We start from the raw sequence: 16,248 nt of genomic DNA on the forward strand, positions 1-16,248 counted from the left end.
AACGGCAGCGGTGCCGTTACCAGTGCCCCAAGGCTGGTACCTTTGCATGATGCCGCCCCCTCCTCCATTACCCATTTCCTAATCATGGCTACATTAGCCGCCCAGTAGTAGCTACAGAAGTTCGGTAGTGCCAACACCCCCCGACTGCACTCTAAAAACAGTCTTTTAACTCGCTTGTTTTAACTTGTTTGCCCACGCAAATCCTGTGATAATCCTGTTCACCCGCCTGAAGAAGGATTTGGGGATGAAGATGGAAAGGCACTGGAAAACGAACAGGAATCTGGGGAGGACCGTCATTTTCACGCCCTGCACCCTTCCCGCCAGGGAAAGCAGCAGCATGACCCACCTTTTAAAGTCTCCCTCCATCTGCTCTACAAACCGGGATAGATTGAGTAGGGCATCCCAATTCCTAGCCACCTGTACGCCCAGGTACCGAAAGCTCCTCTCCACCATCTTGAATGGGAGTTTTCCCAGTCTCTTCTCCTGACCCCTAGCGTGAATCACAAAAAGCTCACTTTTCCCCACGTTCAACTTGTACCCCGAGAAACTCCCGAAGTCCCTTAAGATCTGCATGATCTCCCCCATCCCCTCTGGCGGGTCCGAAATATACAGGGGTAGGTCGTCTGCACAGAGCGAAACCTGGTGCTTCATCCCTTCCCCTCCCACCGGGGGTTCTGACTCATACAGCTTACAATAAAACTCCTTGAAGACTTTGATCTTCTCTGGGCCCAAAACGGTGTTACCTGCCTTATCCCTAACTCCCAAAATTTCCCTGGCTGCCTCTCTCCTGCGAAGTTGGTGCACCTGCATCCTACTAGCTTTTTCCCCATACTTGTAGACTGCCCCTTTCACCTTCCTGAGCTGCGCCTCCGCCTTCCCTGTGGTCAACAGATCAAACTCTGCCTGCGGTCTCTGGCGCTCCTTTGCCTCTCAGCAGTTTTAATGTTGTCAATTACCTGTCCTTTTGTGTCCAATGTATTGTGACTACTGTTGCTTGTTTCAGTTCTTATTTATATGATCATAACTAGAGGCTCCCTGCCAGTGACTTCCCTTTCCACCAAGTACTATATTTTTGGCTCCTTACTCCTGCTGCTCTTTGGCTACGTCATTCATAGGCACTGGACCAACTATGCTAAAATCAGTTCTCTCCACCATTGTTGGACATCTAGTCTTGAGGAGCCAAAGTTCCTATTGCAGAAGGAGGCCACTTGGCCTGTCAAGTCTGCACCGGCCCATGGAAAGATCACCCTACCTAAGCCCACATCTCCACCCTATCCCTGTAACCCAGTAACCCCATCTAACCTTTTTTTGGATGCTAAGAGCAATTTAGCATGATCAGTCCACCTAGCCTGCACATCTTTGGACTCTGGGACGAAACCGGAGCACCCGGAGGAAACCTACGTAGACATAGAGAGAACGTGCAGACTCTGCACAGACAGTGACCCAAGCTGTCTTCTTCAACAAGTTCCATTGTCGTGCCACTGATTCCATCTACCCTGCTCATTGTCTTGGAATTAAACTAGATTGTTCCAATCTCAGCCTCCTATTCTACCCTATATTCAGCCTATTTTCTATTGAAATCTTCATCCATGCAATTGTCACTTCCAGATTCAACTGTTTCTCTGTTTTTCTGGCGGACCTCTCACCTATCTACATTCTGTAAAGTTCAGCTGACCCAAACTCTGCTGCCTTATCCTATCTCGCAGCAGCTAAGCCCCATGTGCTAAGTTGGTTCATTGACATCTCGTGCTGATCTTTTGTTTTAAATCGCTTAATAGGTTTGCTTGCCTGAATTCTCTGTTCTTGTGCATTACGCCCCTCAATGTTCATTGACACTAATATTTCCATTAAAATATTTATCTGTTCTAATTTTTGTTTCAACACCTGGGCCTTTTACCTTTTCTTGGGTGGTACAAGGCCTGCCCTACTTTCAGGCTACTGCGGAGCCGTTCAGTTCAGCAGGAATATTGATTGTACCTGTGCTTTAAGCCCCATTCTCTGCAATCCCTTCCGTATTGTCCTTTCAGACTCTCCTTAAAACTTAGCTCTTTGACCAAGTTGTTGGTCTACTATCCTAATAATATTTTCCTCACTTTATTCATTTTTCTCCTCATGCTTCTGTGACATTCCTTGGGTTATTATTTTCTGTATTAGAAGTTTTGGGACATTGATATGTATTTGTGTTAATTCCTGACCAAATAGTTTTCAAATCAGAAATAAAACCGATATTTTGATTGGTTTGCATTCAATATACAAAACATAATTGCTCCCTTTGCCTGTGTTTACTATTTTGTGCCAGTCCAAATGTTATTTTAGTTGTATTCATATATAAATATGTGCAGTGCCAACTTAAAATTTAGAATATACATTTTATGCCCACTTTTGTTTTATTTCCATTATAGTTTTATTCTGGCATGTCAATTTTATGACATGGCTATAATGTTTTTCCTTGCCCCACTCCGTTTTTTTGTGTTTCTAACATTTAATTCAAAGATTGTTTTTTGAGATGTTGAATATTGAATTCTACTGTTTTATGAGGAGGTTTGAATGTTTATAGGTATGAATGTTGTGTAGGTTACTCTGATGTGGAGCAAGTTTTATATTTGGGGCTCACTGAATTGCCTTTGTGTATTCTACTTTTGGGGTTGGACTGATTGACTAATATAAATATATTCAACTTGGTTTCTTACTGACCCAAATGTAGCACTTAATTGGCAAACCACTTCCCTATTCATCTCTATTTTATCTCTTTGACTTTGTACCCTATAACAGTACAATGTTTTATTCAGAATTGGATATTTGCCAAGCCCATACTGGAAAATTACCTTGAGTCCCTCAAAATAAAGTAAAATATGCAAGTTTTTATTTCTTCTAGACGGAAAAGGTTACAGTAGCACGACACTTCCCTGGACGCCGGCGAACTGTACGACGTGGCCGACCTCCAAAACACCATAACACTTATCATCAAGAACAAGTCCTGAAGAAGAAAGCAAGATTAAAAGAGGTATTAGGTTTGTTGCATATGGCTTGGATAAATTTAGGTGGAGACTTTGAAACTAGAAGGGATCTAAAATTTACTTAACACGTCATTTCAAAATGTACTAAAATATTTAATGAATCTTCAATGTAATGTCCACCTCTTAAGAATTTTTAAAATTCTTTCAAGTGATGTAGGCCTAGCCAGCATTTATTGCCCATTCCTAATTGTCCTTGAAAAGGTGATGGTAAGCTGCCACCTTGAACCGCTGCAGTCCATATGGCGTTGGTCCACTCCTAGGCTGCTAGGGAGGAAATTTCCAGGATTTTGACCCAACAATAGTGAAAGAATGGTGACATATTTTCAAGTCAGGATGGTGACAATTGTGTTGCATGTAAAGTGTCCTTGGCTGTATTACATTCCGCCAAATATATGGAACATAGTCTGGAGTTGAAGAATGAGAGAAGAGTCCAGACAGAGGAAGAGAAGAATGGAGTATGGGGAGCTTTGGGAGAAGAAGATGACGGTGGGGAAATCTGAGAAGGGGAGAAAGATGCGGAAGGATGGAAAAGAGGAGAAAGAAAGGGTCAGGGAAAGAAGGAACTGGAAGGAAAGGGTGAGTGAGCATTGAGAGGAGGAAAGGTGATGTGGAGTAGGTGGTAAAGCGGGAAAGCAGGAGAGAGGAATGATGGTGATAGGGGACAGTGCAGAGCAGAGGGGTGAAGCAAGTCCGAGCAGGGTTGTGGGAGTAACTAGGAACAGATGGGTCTGAACTTTAACTTTGATTTAGTACCTTGGTGGTTGATGGACTGAGGGAGGGTTTGGTCAGTTAAATAATAATCTTTATTACTGACACAAGTAGGCTTACATTAACACTGCAGTGATGTTACTGTGAAATGCCCTAGTCGCCCACTACGATGCCTGTTCGGGTACACTGAGGGAGAATTCAAAATTTCCAATTCACCTGACAAGCACTTCTTTCGGGACTTTTGTGGGAGGAAACCAACCGGAGCACCCGGAAGAAACCCACGCAGACACTGGGAGAATGCGCAGACTCCGCACAGACAGTGACCCAAGCTGGGAATCGATCCTGGGCACTGTAAAGCAACAGTGCTAACCACTGCGCTGCCCAGTTTAAAGAAGGGGGGGGGGAGAAAGGGGAGAGTAAACGGGTGACAGACAAAGCATGAAGAGACAGGGGTGAGACACGAGTTTGAAATTTGCTTCACCTGATGTCGGACAGTGGGGAGGTGAGATGTGGAGGAGAAGCGGGAGGTGGGGTGGGAGTGTAATTCCTTCAGGCATGTCTCCTAAACATGATGATGTGCTGATAATTTGGCCAACAAAGTTTATGTTTTAAGGATTGTATTAAAGGAGAAAGTGTGCGGTAGAGAGACAGAGATTTAGGAGGAGATTCAAGAACTAACAGCCTATAGTTTTGGTCTCCAATGCTGGAACGATTAAAGTAAGGGATGCCAAGAGGTCTGAATCGGAGGAACACAGATATCTGAGGTTTGTAGTGTGAACTAGGGCGGAGTGAACCATGGAGGTTTGGAAAAAGTAATTTAAAAAAGGGTGCACTGGGAACCAATGTGGACTAGGGAGCACAGGTGACATGTCAATGCGACTTTGTGCAAGTTAGGATACAGAGAACTAGAGTTTTGGATGTGCTCAAGTTTATGGAGGGTGGAAGATGGGAGATCAGCTTGGAGAGAGCATTGAAATAATCAAGGTGTTTGTGTAACCTACCTCTTCACTCACCTGATGGAGCTAAGTTCCGAAAGCTTGTGATTCCAAATAAACCTGTTGAACTTTAACCTGATGTTGTAACACAAAAGTGTGAAGCATGGGGGCTGGTTTAACACAGTGGGCTAAACAGCTGGCTTGTAATGCAGAACAATGCCAGCAGCACGGGTTCAATTCCTGTACCGGCCTCCCCGAACAGGTGCCGGAATGTGGCTTCTAGGGGCTTTTCACAGTAATTTCATTGGAAGTCTAATTGTAACAATTGGCAATTATTATATTATTATTAAGACTTCTTACTGTGCAGATCACTTATAATATTGAGCACCTCTTATCAAATTCTTCTCTTAATCTCTCTGCACTAAGGAGAACAACCCCAGCTTCTCCAATCTATCAGTGTAACTGAAGTCCTTAATTCCTGAATCCATCTGTATCTTTTATGCACCTTCTCTAATGTCTTCACAGCTTTCCTAAAGCCCAGAGTCCAATGTTTCGTACGGGTTTATCGTAACTTCCTTGCTTTTATATTTATAAAGCCCTGGACCCCACATGCTTTAACTGTTTTCTCACCTTCAATACTTTATGTACATTTACTGTGAGATCCATCTGCTCCTCTACACCCTTTAGAATTGTACCAAATTGCTTCTCCTTGATTTTGCTACCAAGATGAATCAGTCAGTTGTCTGCCCACCCCAACAGCCTATCAATCTATGTCCTCTTGAAGTTGCAGTTCATAATACTTTGACAAAGGATCATCTGGACTCGAAACATTAGCTCTTTTCTCTCCCTACAGCTTCCAGACATGCTGAGATTTTCCAGCTTTTTCTCTTTTGAGTTCACAATACTTCCAAGTTTTGCAGAATCTACAAATTTTGAAATTGCCCTGCATACCCAAGTCTAGATCATTAATATGTGTCAAGGAAAGCAGGGGTCCTAATACTGATCCGTGGTGACTCCACTGCTTATTCCCTTAGTCTGAAAAACAACTATTCACCACTAGCCTCCATTTCCAAAAAAAAATTGGAATCCATACTGCATTTATTCCATGAGCTCTAACTTTGCTGACAAGTCTGTTATGTGGCACTTTATTAATGTTTGTTCTTACTGAAGTAGCCAATTACTTTTTGACTCCAAATCCACCAAAGGTTTCTTAAAAGAATTGTATTTTAATTTTGGTGCTGTGGAGGTGTAGTGTTGAAATGTCAGCATTCTTTTGTTCAAAAGCTTGTTACAGATTTTAAAGTCAAAATTATGTGAGTGGATCAAGAATTTTAACATTCAAAGCGAGAAGGTCATTAAAACTCTTTCCCAAGTGAGATCCTTCAATCTGGTCTATTGCATTTGCTGCTCCCAATGCGGTCTACTCTGTACCAAACGCAGACTGGGTGACCACTTTGCAGAACACCTTCTGTCCATTCCCAGGCAGGACCCAGAACTTCCTGTCGCTTGCAATTTCAATTCACTCCCGTTCTCATGTCCACATGTCTGTCCACGGACTGCTGCAATGTTCCAATAAAACCCTGCACAAACTGGAGGAACAGCCTCTCATCTTACGATTAGGCACGTTACAGCCTTCCGGACTTAACATTTGAGTTCAACTACTTCAGTCTGTGAGCTCTCTCCACCACCTTCACCCCATTTTTATTTCTATTATTTTATTTCCATTTCTTCCATCAATCTGTCTTTCCCTCACCATTGTCTCACCCCCCCCCCCCCCCCCCCTTTGTTGTGCCATCTGTTTCCTGTTACTAGATGCCCTTTGGCACACTGCTTATCTTTGTTCTGTCTTTAACACATTCTCAAATCTCTTTATGTACCACTATAAGCATCTTTCTTACCTTAATAACCCCCATTTACATTCCCTTTGTCTTTCTGTCCAAAACAGCTTTATTGATCTCCACCTATCGCTGCCAGACTTGCTGAGTATTTCCAGCATTTTCTGTTTTAATTTCAAATCATGAAACCTCAATCTGCATTAGTTAATTTAAGTGACTGTAGGATATTAATGTTTGAATGAAATTAGTGACGTACCAATCACAGTTTAATTGCAGGGTACTGAATATCATGTCTTCTGACAACACAGTAATTAAAATTGTTTTAACCAGCTCCTGAAACAGTGTGATGATGAGGAACTGATGGAACTGGCTCTCCCCAGGCTTACTAAAGTCATTACTCTCTGGGAATTTCTGTTGATGAAGGTAAGGCATTATCTTTGAAGTGAGTCTGTGTGGTTAGCTTTATTTTGAACTTTAATGCAGGATAGATATCAAATTTGATAACTAAGCAATAAATATTCAAGCCCAGTTCCTAATACTTCATCCACAAAAACAAAATGACCATAATACACTTTTAACTAACAAGCCCAAAATAACTTTTCAGAGCAATCAACTGGTGCAGACTGCAGACATCTGCAAAGGTTATTTTTTCCAATATAATCAATACCGACTTATGTACATTTTATTACTGATTTCTAATGTATTCAAAATCCTCTTAAAGCAATGTACTTTTAAATTAAGACAACTCTAGCTATAGATAATCTGACAGAAAATGTAAGCAAATTTATTCACAAAACAAACCCATTTACAGCTATTTTATTTCCATATACTAATATATGCCATTGTTGATGTGCATGATGATACTTTCACAATAGTCTGAGTAATCTGAAGGCATTTGGAAAATTCTTAGCCCAGATTTTGTGGTTGGCGGCAAAGTACTGACCTTGAAGAAAGCTGCCCACAAAGGTCCAGCAGTATCTGGCTTTCTGCTTTCCTGACTGCAGTTTAAATCTGGTGCCAAGTAAAGGGGATGCCTCGGTGTGTAGCTGCAGTGATGTCGACAATTAAGTAATCACCCAATCACATTGACGTGTTCAGAGACAGCAATCCTTCACTTTTAATTTCAATTTACAGATAGCAAAAGAAGTGATTGGCAAGCATAAGATAGAAGCTAAGTTTTATCATTATGGAGAAATTTGACATTCTAAAAATATAAAATTTGCATTTAGGGCCAGTTAAGGGTTTAGTAGTAATTATCAGATTGGTACACTGTCAAAGTTACAGTTACACTTCAACAAGTTGCTGTGTTTATAAACCAAAATGGCAGTTTTCATCAATTTGCTGTTTCGGGTTTGTACTCAACTGCATACTCACTGGAAAAGCGTAGAATTGTAAAGCAATATTGGATTTCCACATTATTCTGTTCATGAGCTGTCAATTTCAGTGGAATAATGATGCCTTCGTTATGACCTCAAAATATGTGCCTAAATATGTTGATTACTTTATTCATCCAACTTTATGAATACATTAACGTGCAAAGCTTGGAAAATGTTTCAGAGAAAATAGCATATCTTCTAGTAGTTGAATCTACTTGTTAAACTTGAATGTCTGAAGGCTTTCCTGGTTGCTTAAAGGTGCATTCCTTCCTGGCTCCACTGAAATAAGCAAATTAAATACTGCATGATATTGCAGACTTATTAGGTTCTGGGAGGACCCAAAACAAACATTTACTTTTTTGTTTAAAAACTTCAAGTGTGCATGTGTATATGTGTGCATGTAACCTCCCTCAATTCGCAAAGTTATTCATAAATCCACCATTTTGCAAGTCTTTCCAACCCCTATCGCAAACTGGAAATAATGGTGACCGAAACAGAATCCTCGATGAGAATTGTTAGCAGTACGTCAGCTGTGATGGTTTCATGAAAGCTGCCACCCTGTGGTGTTGTACTCAAATGTTGGACGTAGTAATTAAGGTGAGGAGTTCTGATTTTTTTTCCCCCCTAAATACTTCTCTCTCCTCCCCCTTCAAACAAAATCTGCTAAAAGCAGAGGGATAATGCCAGTCTGTAACTCTAGGAGATGACCTTTCTTTTGGTTAAATCTAAACATATTTCCTTTTACCTTGGTTTGAGATGCAAACCTATCCTTAGCCAAAAATTGCCACGTTGATAATTTTTGAATTACTTACATTTCTTTTCTCTAAGTGCAAAGCACATTGTTACGTGATTGTACTGTGGCACTTCTGTTCTCCTACCACCACCCTTCAACTCAGAAAAACATTCTGAGCAGAAACATTTTAATATTGTGACAAATTTGTGTTACACAAGCTTTTGAATGATACACACAGAAACCTTCATATGCCTTTGGATAGATGCGGTGGAAACAAAGCTAGGGATAGACAGGAGATCAGTTACCATCTATAAAAATTCTTTAGGTGTACCTTATTTGCTCTGTTGAAGCCAAAACATGAATTAGTCTTTTCCCTTTCCAGATACAGATTGACCCGTATTTCTTACATTAGCAGTTTTTTCCCTTTTTATTTGAACTTTTTTTTTGACCAAGGGAATGTTTATCAGCATGGCTTGCATTTCTAGCTACAAGTATAGTTGTTGCCATCGTAACAGCAACTGAATTATATCCTTAATAGTGTTTGTATCTGGGAGCCCATAGTGAAGGAATGCTCCTTTAAGGCTTTCACACATCTCCCAAGGTTTTGATTTAGTAAAGAAAATACTTTGTGGATAGAATGGAAAATGTGCTATGAATCAAGAGCTCTGGACACGCCTGGTACAAAATTAATGTATATGAAAACATTCTCACTTGAGTAATAATTTTGAAATACTATTATGTTGTACAATAGCTAGCTTTTCTGCTATAGTATACGTTAGAAAATTTATACGGTTGGATCTTTAGATACTCAAGTCATATCAGGAAAAGGCTTTGTTCTGCAGTGGAGCTGGTTTTCATGTGCTGAATTCCTAGGTGGAAAAAGGACGACCTGCCCGACCACAATTTCCAGATGTGTACAAAGAATTTGAGATGCTGCATAAACATGTTAAGAAAATGGCTGATGAGCACTGTAGTACCATTCGGATGCTAAGTCCTCAGCAGCCCTTACAGATCTCTTCTCTTCAGGTAAATGCTTTTACATTTTTGGTAATAAAACATTAGAAAAAACAGATTTGTTTCTTAAAATTTCTCCCATCAATTATGCTATTGTTCATTTTATGCAGGAAGATATCTAAGGACTACCAAATATATAAAGTACATACTTTGTACTGAAACTAAGTCCACAATTTATTGGAGTTGCCTTTTATTGGTAGCTCATGATACCTGTTTTGCTGATGGTGAATGTTTTGACTTTGCCAGCTATTGGTGCTTACCCATTGTAAGCCATGATGGCCAGAAACTTGGTCAAAGTGGTAGGTTTTAAGGAGCATCTTTAAGGAAGAAATAGAGCCTGTTTTCCAACAATTCAAATATGTAAGAAGTAAAGGAAATGTGCACTAAAGAAGTAAAGGAAATGTGCACTAAGCTGAAGTGTTATATTTTATACAATTGAATATCAAAATGAAGCTCCGCTTAAATGAGAATGAGAACAGAGCATCTCGATCGTTGTTCTAACAAGTGTGCCTTTATGTCTCTTTCAAGGTCATTTGACTCATTCTAAAGCAACATCATATAAATGAATTGTTTCATCTGTTAGACATATGTTAAACTGCAATTGGAACTATGCTTGTTCTTTAAACATTTTGGAGAGTTTTATTAAGTTGAAGATGTGATAAAATTGCAATTATTGCAGTTCTGAAACATCATTACTTGGTTCCTTTAAAGAGCATTTGCTTTGGTGTATATCTGTGTAATTGTCCCCCCGTTCCCCCCCCCCCCCCCCCCCCTCTGATAATTTAACCATTAAATTATCTATGAAAGGAGTGAATTAAGGTTCCATTGGTGTTAGTGCTCTCCTGTCCCTCACTTAAGCAGCCACTCGGCATGTGACAGTCTCAAGTCTAGTTAGCTACTTAATTCTTTAACAACAAAACTTGCATTTATATATTTCTTTTCATTCTAAGGCGCTTCACTGGAGCATTATCAAAGAACATTTGACACCAAACCATGTGAGATATTAGGACCAGTGACTAAAAGCTTGGTCAAAGAGGTAGGTTTCAAGGAGGGCAGGAAGTTAGAGAGGCAGAAAGGTTTAGGAAGGAAATTCCAGAGCTTAGTGTCTAGGCAGCTGATAGTATGACCACCAATGGTGGATTCAAATTGGGAATGCAAGATGCCAGATTTGGTGGCATGTAGAGATTTCTGAGTGGTCATGGCTTACAGAGCGAAGGAAGGGCAATGCCGTTTAGGGATTTGAAAAGGAGGAAGAGAATAAAAAAATAGTAACGTTGCTTGACTAGGACCCAATGTAGGTCAATGAGCACAGCAATGATGGGTGAACACAGCATGTGCATTAAGAGACACTCAGAGTGTAGAGAGCCTCCACAAGGAGGGTGTAAGATGGGACACTGGCCAGGATAGCATTAGAATAGTTAAGTATCGAGGTAACAAAGACTGATCACCACCTCCGTTTTACTCTGCTATTCAGTCTTTTCCCACGTGGAATCAATTCTGTCACTTCCCAAGAATACTTCAGTTATATGACGCACACATGCCTTGCCTGTTGCATTCTTCCCATTGCAGCATGTTCTGTTAGTGAACTCCTGCCAATATTTGAAGTTCCAATTTTGCCTACTCTGTTCTACAATCTGATAACAAAGCATCTGTTGACATAATTAAGTGTGGTGGCAGGCGGGAAAGTCTGAGAGTAGTGAGTCTTTGGAACTGTCTTCCTCAAAAGGCAGTCGAAACCGAGTCTTTGAATATTTTAAAGGCAGAGCAAGATAGATTATTGATAAACAAGGGGGTAAAAAGTTATTGGGGATAAGTGGAAATGTGGAGTTGAAATTATAGTCCTTTCCGCCATGATCTTCTTGAATGGTGGGTCAAACTCGAGGAGCTGTGTGGCCTACTCCTCCCAATTGGTAAGCTGTCCAAAAGCTGATAGTGTTTAGCTCTCTGCCATTAATGAGGACAACCTCTTGCCACCATCCAGAGGTATCTTTAATATAAAGCAGCCGTAGGAACTTCACCTGAGCATATTGAGCAAAATTAGGCACCAAAGCCAAATCAAGTGATACTAGGGCAGATGGCCAGAAGCTTGGTGAGAGGTAGGTTTTAAGGAGTATCTTTAAGGAAGAAACAGAGGTAGAGATTTGGAGAGGTTTAGGGAGGGAATTCCAGAGCTCAGGGTCTGAGCAGCTGAAGGCAGTGCCACCACTGGTGGGTTAATTAAAATCTGGAATGCTTAAGAAGTCAGAATTAGATGAGCACTGGAGGTTGTGGAACTGGAAGAGATAACAGAGATGGGGGAGAAGTGAGGCAATGGAGGCATTTAAAATGAGCATTGAAACTTTGCAATCAGTGCCACTTGATGTGGCACCAGTGTTGATGAGTGAGCATAGGGATGCTAGATGAATGGGATTTGGTATGAGTAAGGGCATGGGAAGTAGAATTTTGAATGACCTCACAATTACAGAGGGTAGAATGAGGGATACCAGCCAGGATTGCATTGGGATGGTGAAGACTGGAGGTGATAAAGACATTAACGAAGGTTTCATCAGCAGATGAGTAGAGACGGGACCAAGTTGAGCAATGATATGGGGATGGAAATGGTATGCATATGAGGTCAGAAGCTCATAACTGGGCCAAATATGACACCAAGGTTGCAGTCTTGGACAGTTGCCAGGAAGAGATGGAGCCGGAAGCCAGGAAACAATGTTTGGAGCATAGACCACAAGATGATAGCTTCAGTCTTTCCAATATTTAATGGAAATTGTTGCTCATCCAATACTGAATACAGAATAAGCAGTCCGGTAATTTAGCAACAGTGGAGGAGTTGAGAGAGGTGGGGTGAGGTAGAGTTGGGTGTTGACAGCGTACATGTGAAAACTAACCCTATGCTTTCAGATGATGTTGCTGAGGGGCAGCACGTCGGTGAAAAATAGGATGTCAAGGATTGATCCTTGGGAGGAGATAGGGTTAGGCAATGATTGATACAAGAAGGTGACCAGAGATGGTCCTAATTATATGTGATATGATGAGAGGGTCATGGTGAAAGAGGAGACTGAATATGCGTTGCAGTGTTGACTTGGAGAGCAAAACCTAGGGATGACAAGTCAGTGATAAGCCAGTGAACTCGTGAGGACAGAGAGCATGAGGAGAGTCGAGATGGAGGTTGTAAACACAAGGGATGAGAAGTAATTTGGTGCCGAGACTGAGGGAGGGAATGTACCTTGGTGAGAACATTTTATCCTACTTGGGAGGGTAATGGAGAATGAGAGGTAGGATCATTGAATACTCCAGCACTGAAATAGATAATTTGACCCAGCAAATCTCTGTTGATGATTATCTCTACATGGGCTGCCTAATCTTATTCCATTCCCCTGTTTGTTTCCCATAAGTCTTTTTCAAGATAGAATAACCTATCTATTCATTTCCAGTTCCTCTACTCGGCATACAACGTTCTACCTAAACTAACTTTACTTTCACCTCAGTGCGTTCCAAAACAAGCCCTTTTATCCACCTAAATTCTTATCTATACTTATCACATATCCTGGTCTTTCAAGACTAATGTAGATCCCTGATTTTTCTTGGCATTAGTTCCATAATCATCATTATTGGTAGTGACCAATGATCCAGCAAGGATAGACGAGCACAGTACTGCAGATGCTGGCAATCTGAAAAAATATCTGAAATGCTGAAATACTCCATGATCTACAGCAATTGTGGAGAGAGAAAGAGTTAATATTTCAGGTTGGTGACGTTTCTCTTTCCACAAATTCTGCCAGACTTGCTGAGTACTTCCTGCATTTTCTGTTTTGATTCAGTGCGACTGTCTGTTACTACAGATCCTTAACAATACCCGTCTATCCAAGGAATTTAGATCTCATTGGTTACTTCATTGTTGAGATTAAAATGTATCATCCTAGATAGGTGATCAAAAGCAAACTTGCCAGACTCCTCTCTTCACATGCTAGTTATGCCATTCTTTACAAAGTTTTGTTTACCTTGTTGATCTCCTTCAGTGGTTTGGTATTCTTGGCTATTTAATAGCAGTTCCAGCAACCCCAAATGACCATCTTTCCACTTTGAATCATACATATATTTAAAATTAGCAAAATATAGCCAAATATATTTCACAAGATTTCAATGAATTCTATTAAAGATCTCATTTGCCACAGTACTTGGTGGAAAAGAAGCCACCTTTTTACTTTGGAAACCAGACTGCGCGAGTAGCGAGTAAACAAATATAGCATGGCAATAGTTTTGTGAATTGGACGGAAGGAAATTATGGTTAATTGGTGTTTTTTTTTTTCCCCCCTCCACAAATATTTCAGGTTGCCGAGTCATTAGGATTAACTGAATATTTGAACAAAGAAAACCTGCGTGATGCAAGTATGTCCCTGACTTACAGATTAGTAACTGTGGATGACCAGAACCATCTAAATTCATCTGGAGAAAAGCATATCATGGAGGTATACGAAAATTCAATGCAGTACAGTGATATAGATATTGGCTTCAGTCATCGAGATTAAATGCTTACACCATTGCAGTATCAAACCCTCCCCCATCATTAAGTATTAATCTCTTGTTTACATAACAATGATTCGACATCGGAAAAACAGGAATTTTGGTTCACTGAAACAGAAACTACAGTTTATGTGGGTAATATTCAAAAACAATTATATTGAGGATTTATAATTCCCTCTAGTAGATCCGCACATGTTGTTTCTTTGGCAATATCTTAAAAAAAAAGTGAAACAGATTGTTCAGTTCCTAGCTAAGTCGGTTGGAGTTGCGCTTATCCAGGCAAATGGGGGTATTCCAATCATCACACTCCTGACTTGAGCCTTGTGGCTGGTGGACAGGCTTTGGTAAGCCAACAGGTGAGTTACTGGCTGCAGGATATCCCAGCCTCTGACTTGCTCTTATAGATACGGTATTTCTGTGGCTGATACAGTTAAGTTCCTGGTGAATGGTGTTTTTTTTAAAACTTTACAGAGTGCCCAATAAATTTTTTCCAATTGAGGGGCAATTTAGCGTGACCAATCCACTTGCCCTGGACATCTTTGGGTTGTGTGGGTGAAACCCATGCAAACTCCACACGGACAGTGACCCAGAGCCGGGATCGAACCTGGTACCTCGGCGCCGTGGGACAGCAGTGCTAAGCACTGCGCCACCGTGCTGCCCAAGTTCCTGGTGAATGGTTGATTTTCCCCCCAGAATGTTGATGTGAAAGATTCAAAATGGTAATGTCGTTGAATCTCAAGGAATGCTGATTACCTTCTCTTGTTGGAGATGGCGTGAATGTTACTTGCCACATATCAACAGCGACCCAAGTTCATAAGATATTGGAGCAGAATTAGGCTATTCGGCCCATCGAGTCTGCTCTGCCATCCTATCATGGCTGATATGTTCCTCTTCTGCTATCTACAATGTTACAGACCAAGAGCTGAATTGCAAAATCAGCCAGAGCATCTCCTCCCTAGAACACATGACCTATGAGCAGGAGTAGACAATTTAGCCTCCCGAGCCTAAACGCTCTCAATGTGATCATGGTTGACCCCATCCTGGCCTCAACTCCACTGTCCTGCCCGTTCTCCATAAGCCTTAAACATTTTCAATTAAAAATCTGTCCAACTCAAATGTACCCACTGTCCCTCATCCACCGCACTCTGGGGTAGTGAATTCCACAGATTCGCAATCATTTGGAAGAAGTAGTTTCCCCTCGCATTTGCTGCCTCTTATTCGAAGATTATGACTTCTTATTTTAGAATGCTTCACGAGAGAGAGCATCAGCTCCATGCCTATTTTATCCATACCTTTTAGCATCTTGTGTACCTCAATTGGATCTCCATCCAAATTACGCTGCTGGAAGGCATGGGCCTTCTTGATTAAATGAGAAGTTGAAAATTGAATTGAGTAATGTGCTATTGTCAGTGAACATCTCTACTTCTGACATAATTGTCAGTATTTAGAGGTGGTCCCTCTGGAGTGGGTCTGTATTTACAGTGGTCTTTTGAGGAGTGTGTCATTATTAACAGGAGTGGACAGTATTTTAGACGGGTCTTTGGGGGGGGGGGGGGGTGTTGGTTGCGGTATTTGCAAAGTGATTGTGGGGAGGGTGTCAGTATTCACTCAGGTTCCTTGCAGAGTGCCAGTGTTCACGGAGTGTCCTTTGGGAAGGTTTCAGTATTCACTGAGGGTCCTTGGGGAGAGTGCCAGTCTTCACTCGGGGTACTTGGGGTGGGAGTCTGTATTTACAACGGTTTCCTAGGGAGGGTGTCGGCATTTGCGGAGTGCCCTCTGAATCATCCACTTTCAATAGCTGAGGACATCCTTCTAGAGACCCAGCGTGGCTTTAGACCTCCCAGAGGAACCTCCAACATGGTCTTTGATGCAAAACAAATTTTTAAAAATATTGAAAACAAACCAGGAACTCTTTGTTGAATTCACTGACCTGACCAAAGCATTTTACTCAATATCTAGGGGAAGGTAGAGGTGACATGATGGACTAGTAATCCAGAGATTTTGGGTAATGTTCTGGCGACCTGGGCTCGAATCCCACCACAGCAGAATGCAATCAATATAGATCTGGAATAAAAGTCTAATGACGACCCTGAAATCATTGCCGATTGGGGT

The 16,248-nt window shown here is 41.2% G+C and overlaps 1 protein-coding gene across 1 annotated transcript in view; it reads left to right on the plus strand.

The window, feature by feature from the left end:
- Positions 1–16,248, plus strand: part of znf839 (zinc finger protein 839) — a 51,081-nt gene that overhangs the window by 12,043 nt on the left and 22,790 nt on the right. The window contains exons 3-6 of the mRNA XM_038777206.1: positions 2,876–3,004; positions 6,826–6,918; positions 9,478–9,630; positions 13,944–14,081. Coding sequence (XP_038633134.1) covers positions 2,876–3,004; positions 6,826–6,918; positions 9,478–9,630; positions 13,944–14,081 — 513 coding nt within the window. The remainder of the gene's footprint in view (positions 1–2,875; positions 3,005–6,825; positions 6,919–9,477; positions 9,631–13,943; positions 14,082–16,248) is intronic.

Source organism: Scyliorhinus canicula, chromosome 2 (genome assembly GCF_902713615.1).
Source record: "Scyliorhinus canicula chromosome 2, sScyCan1.1, whole genome shotgun sequence".
In the NCBI taxonomy this organism is placed as follows: domain Eukaryota; kingdom Metazoa; phylum Chordata; class Chondrichthyes; order Carcharhiniformes; family Scyliorhinidae; genus Scyliorhinus; species Scyliorhinus canicula.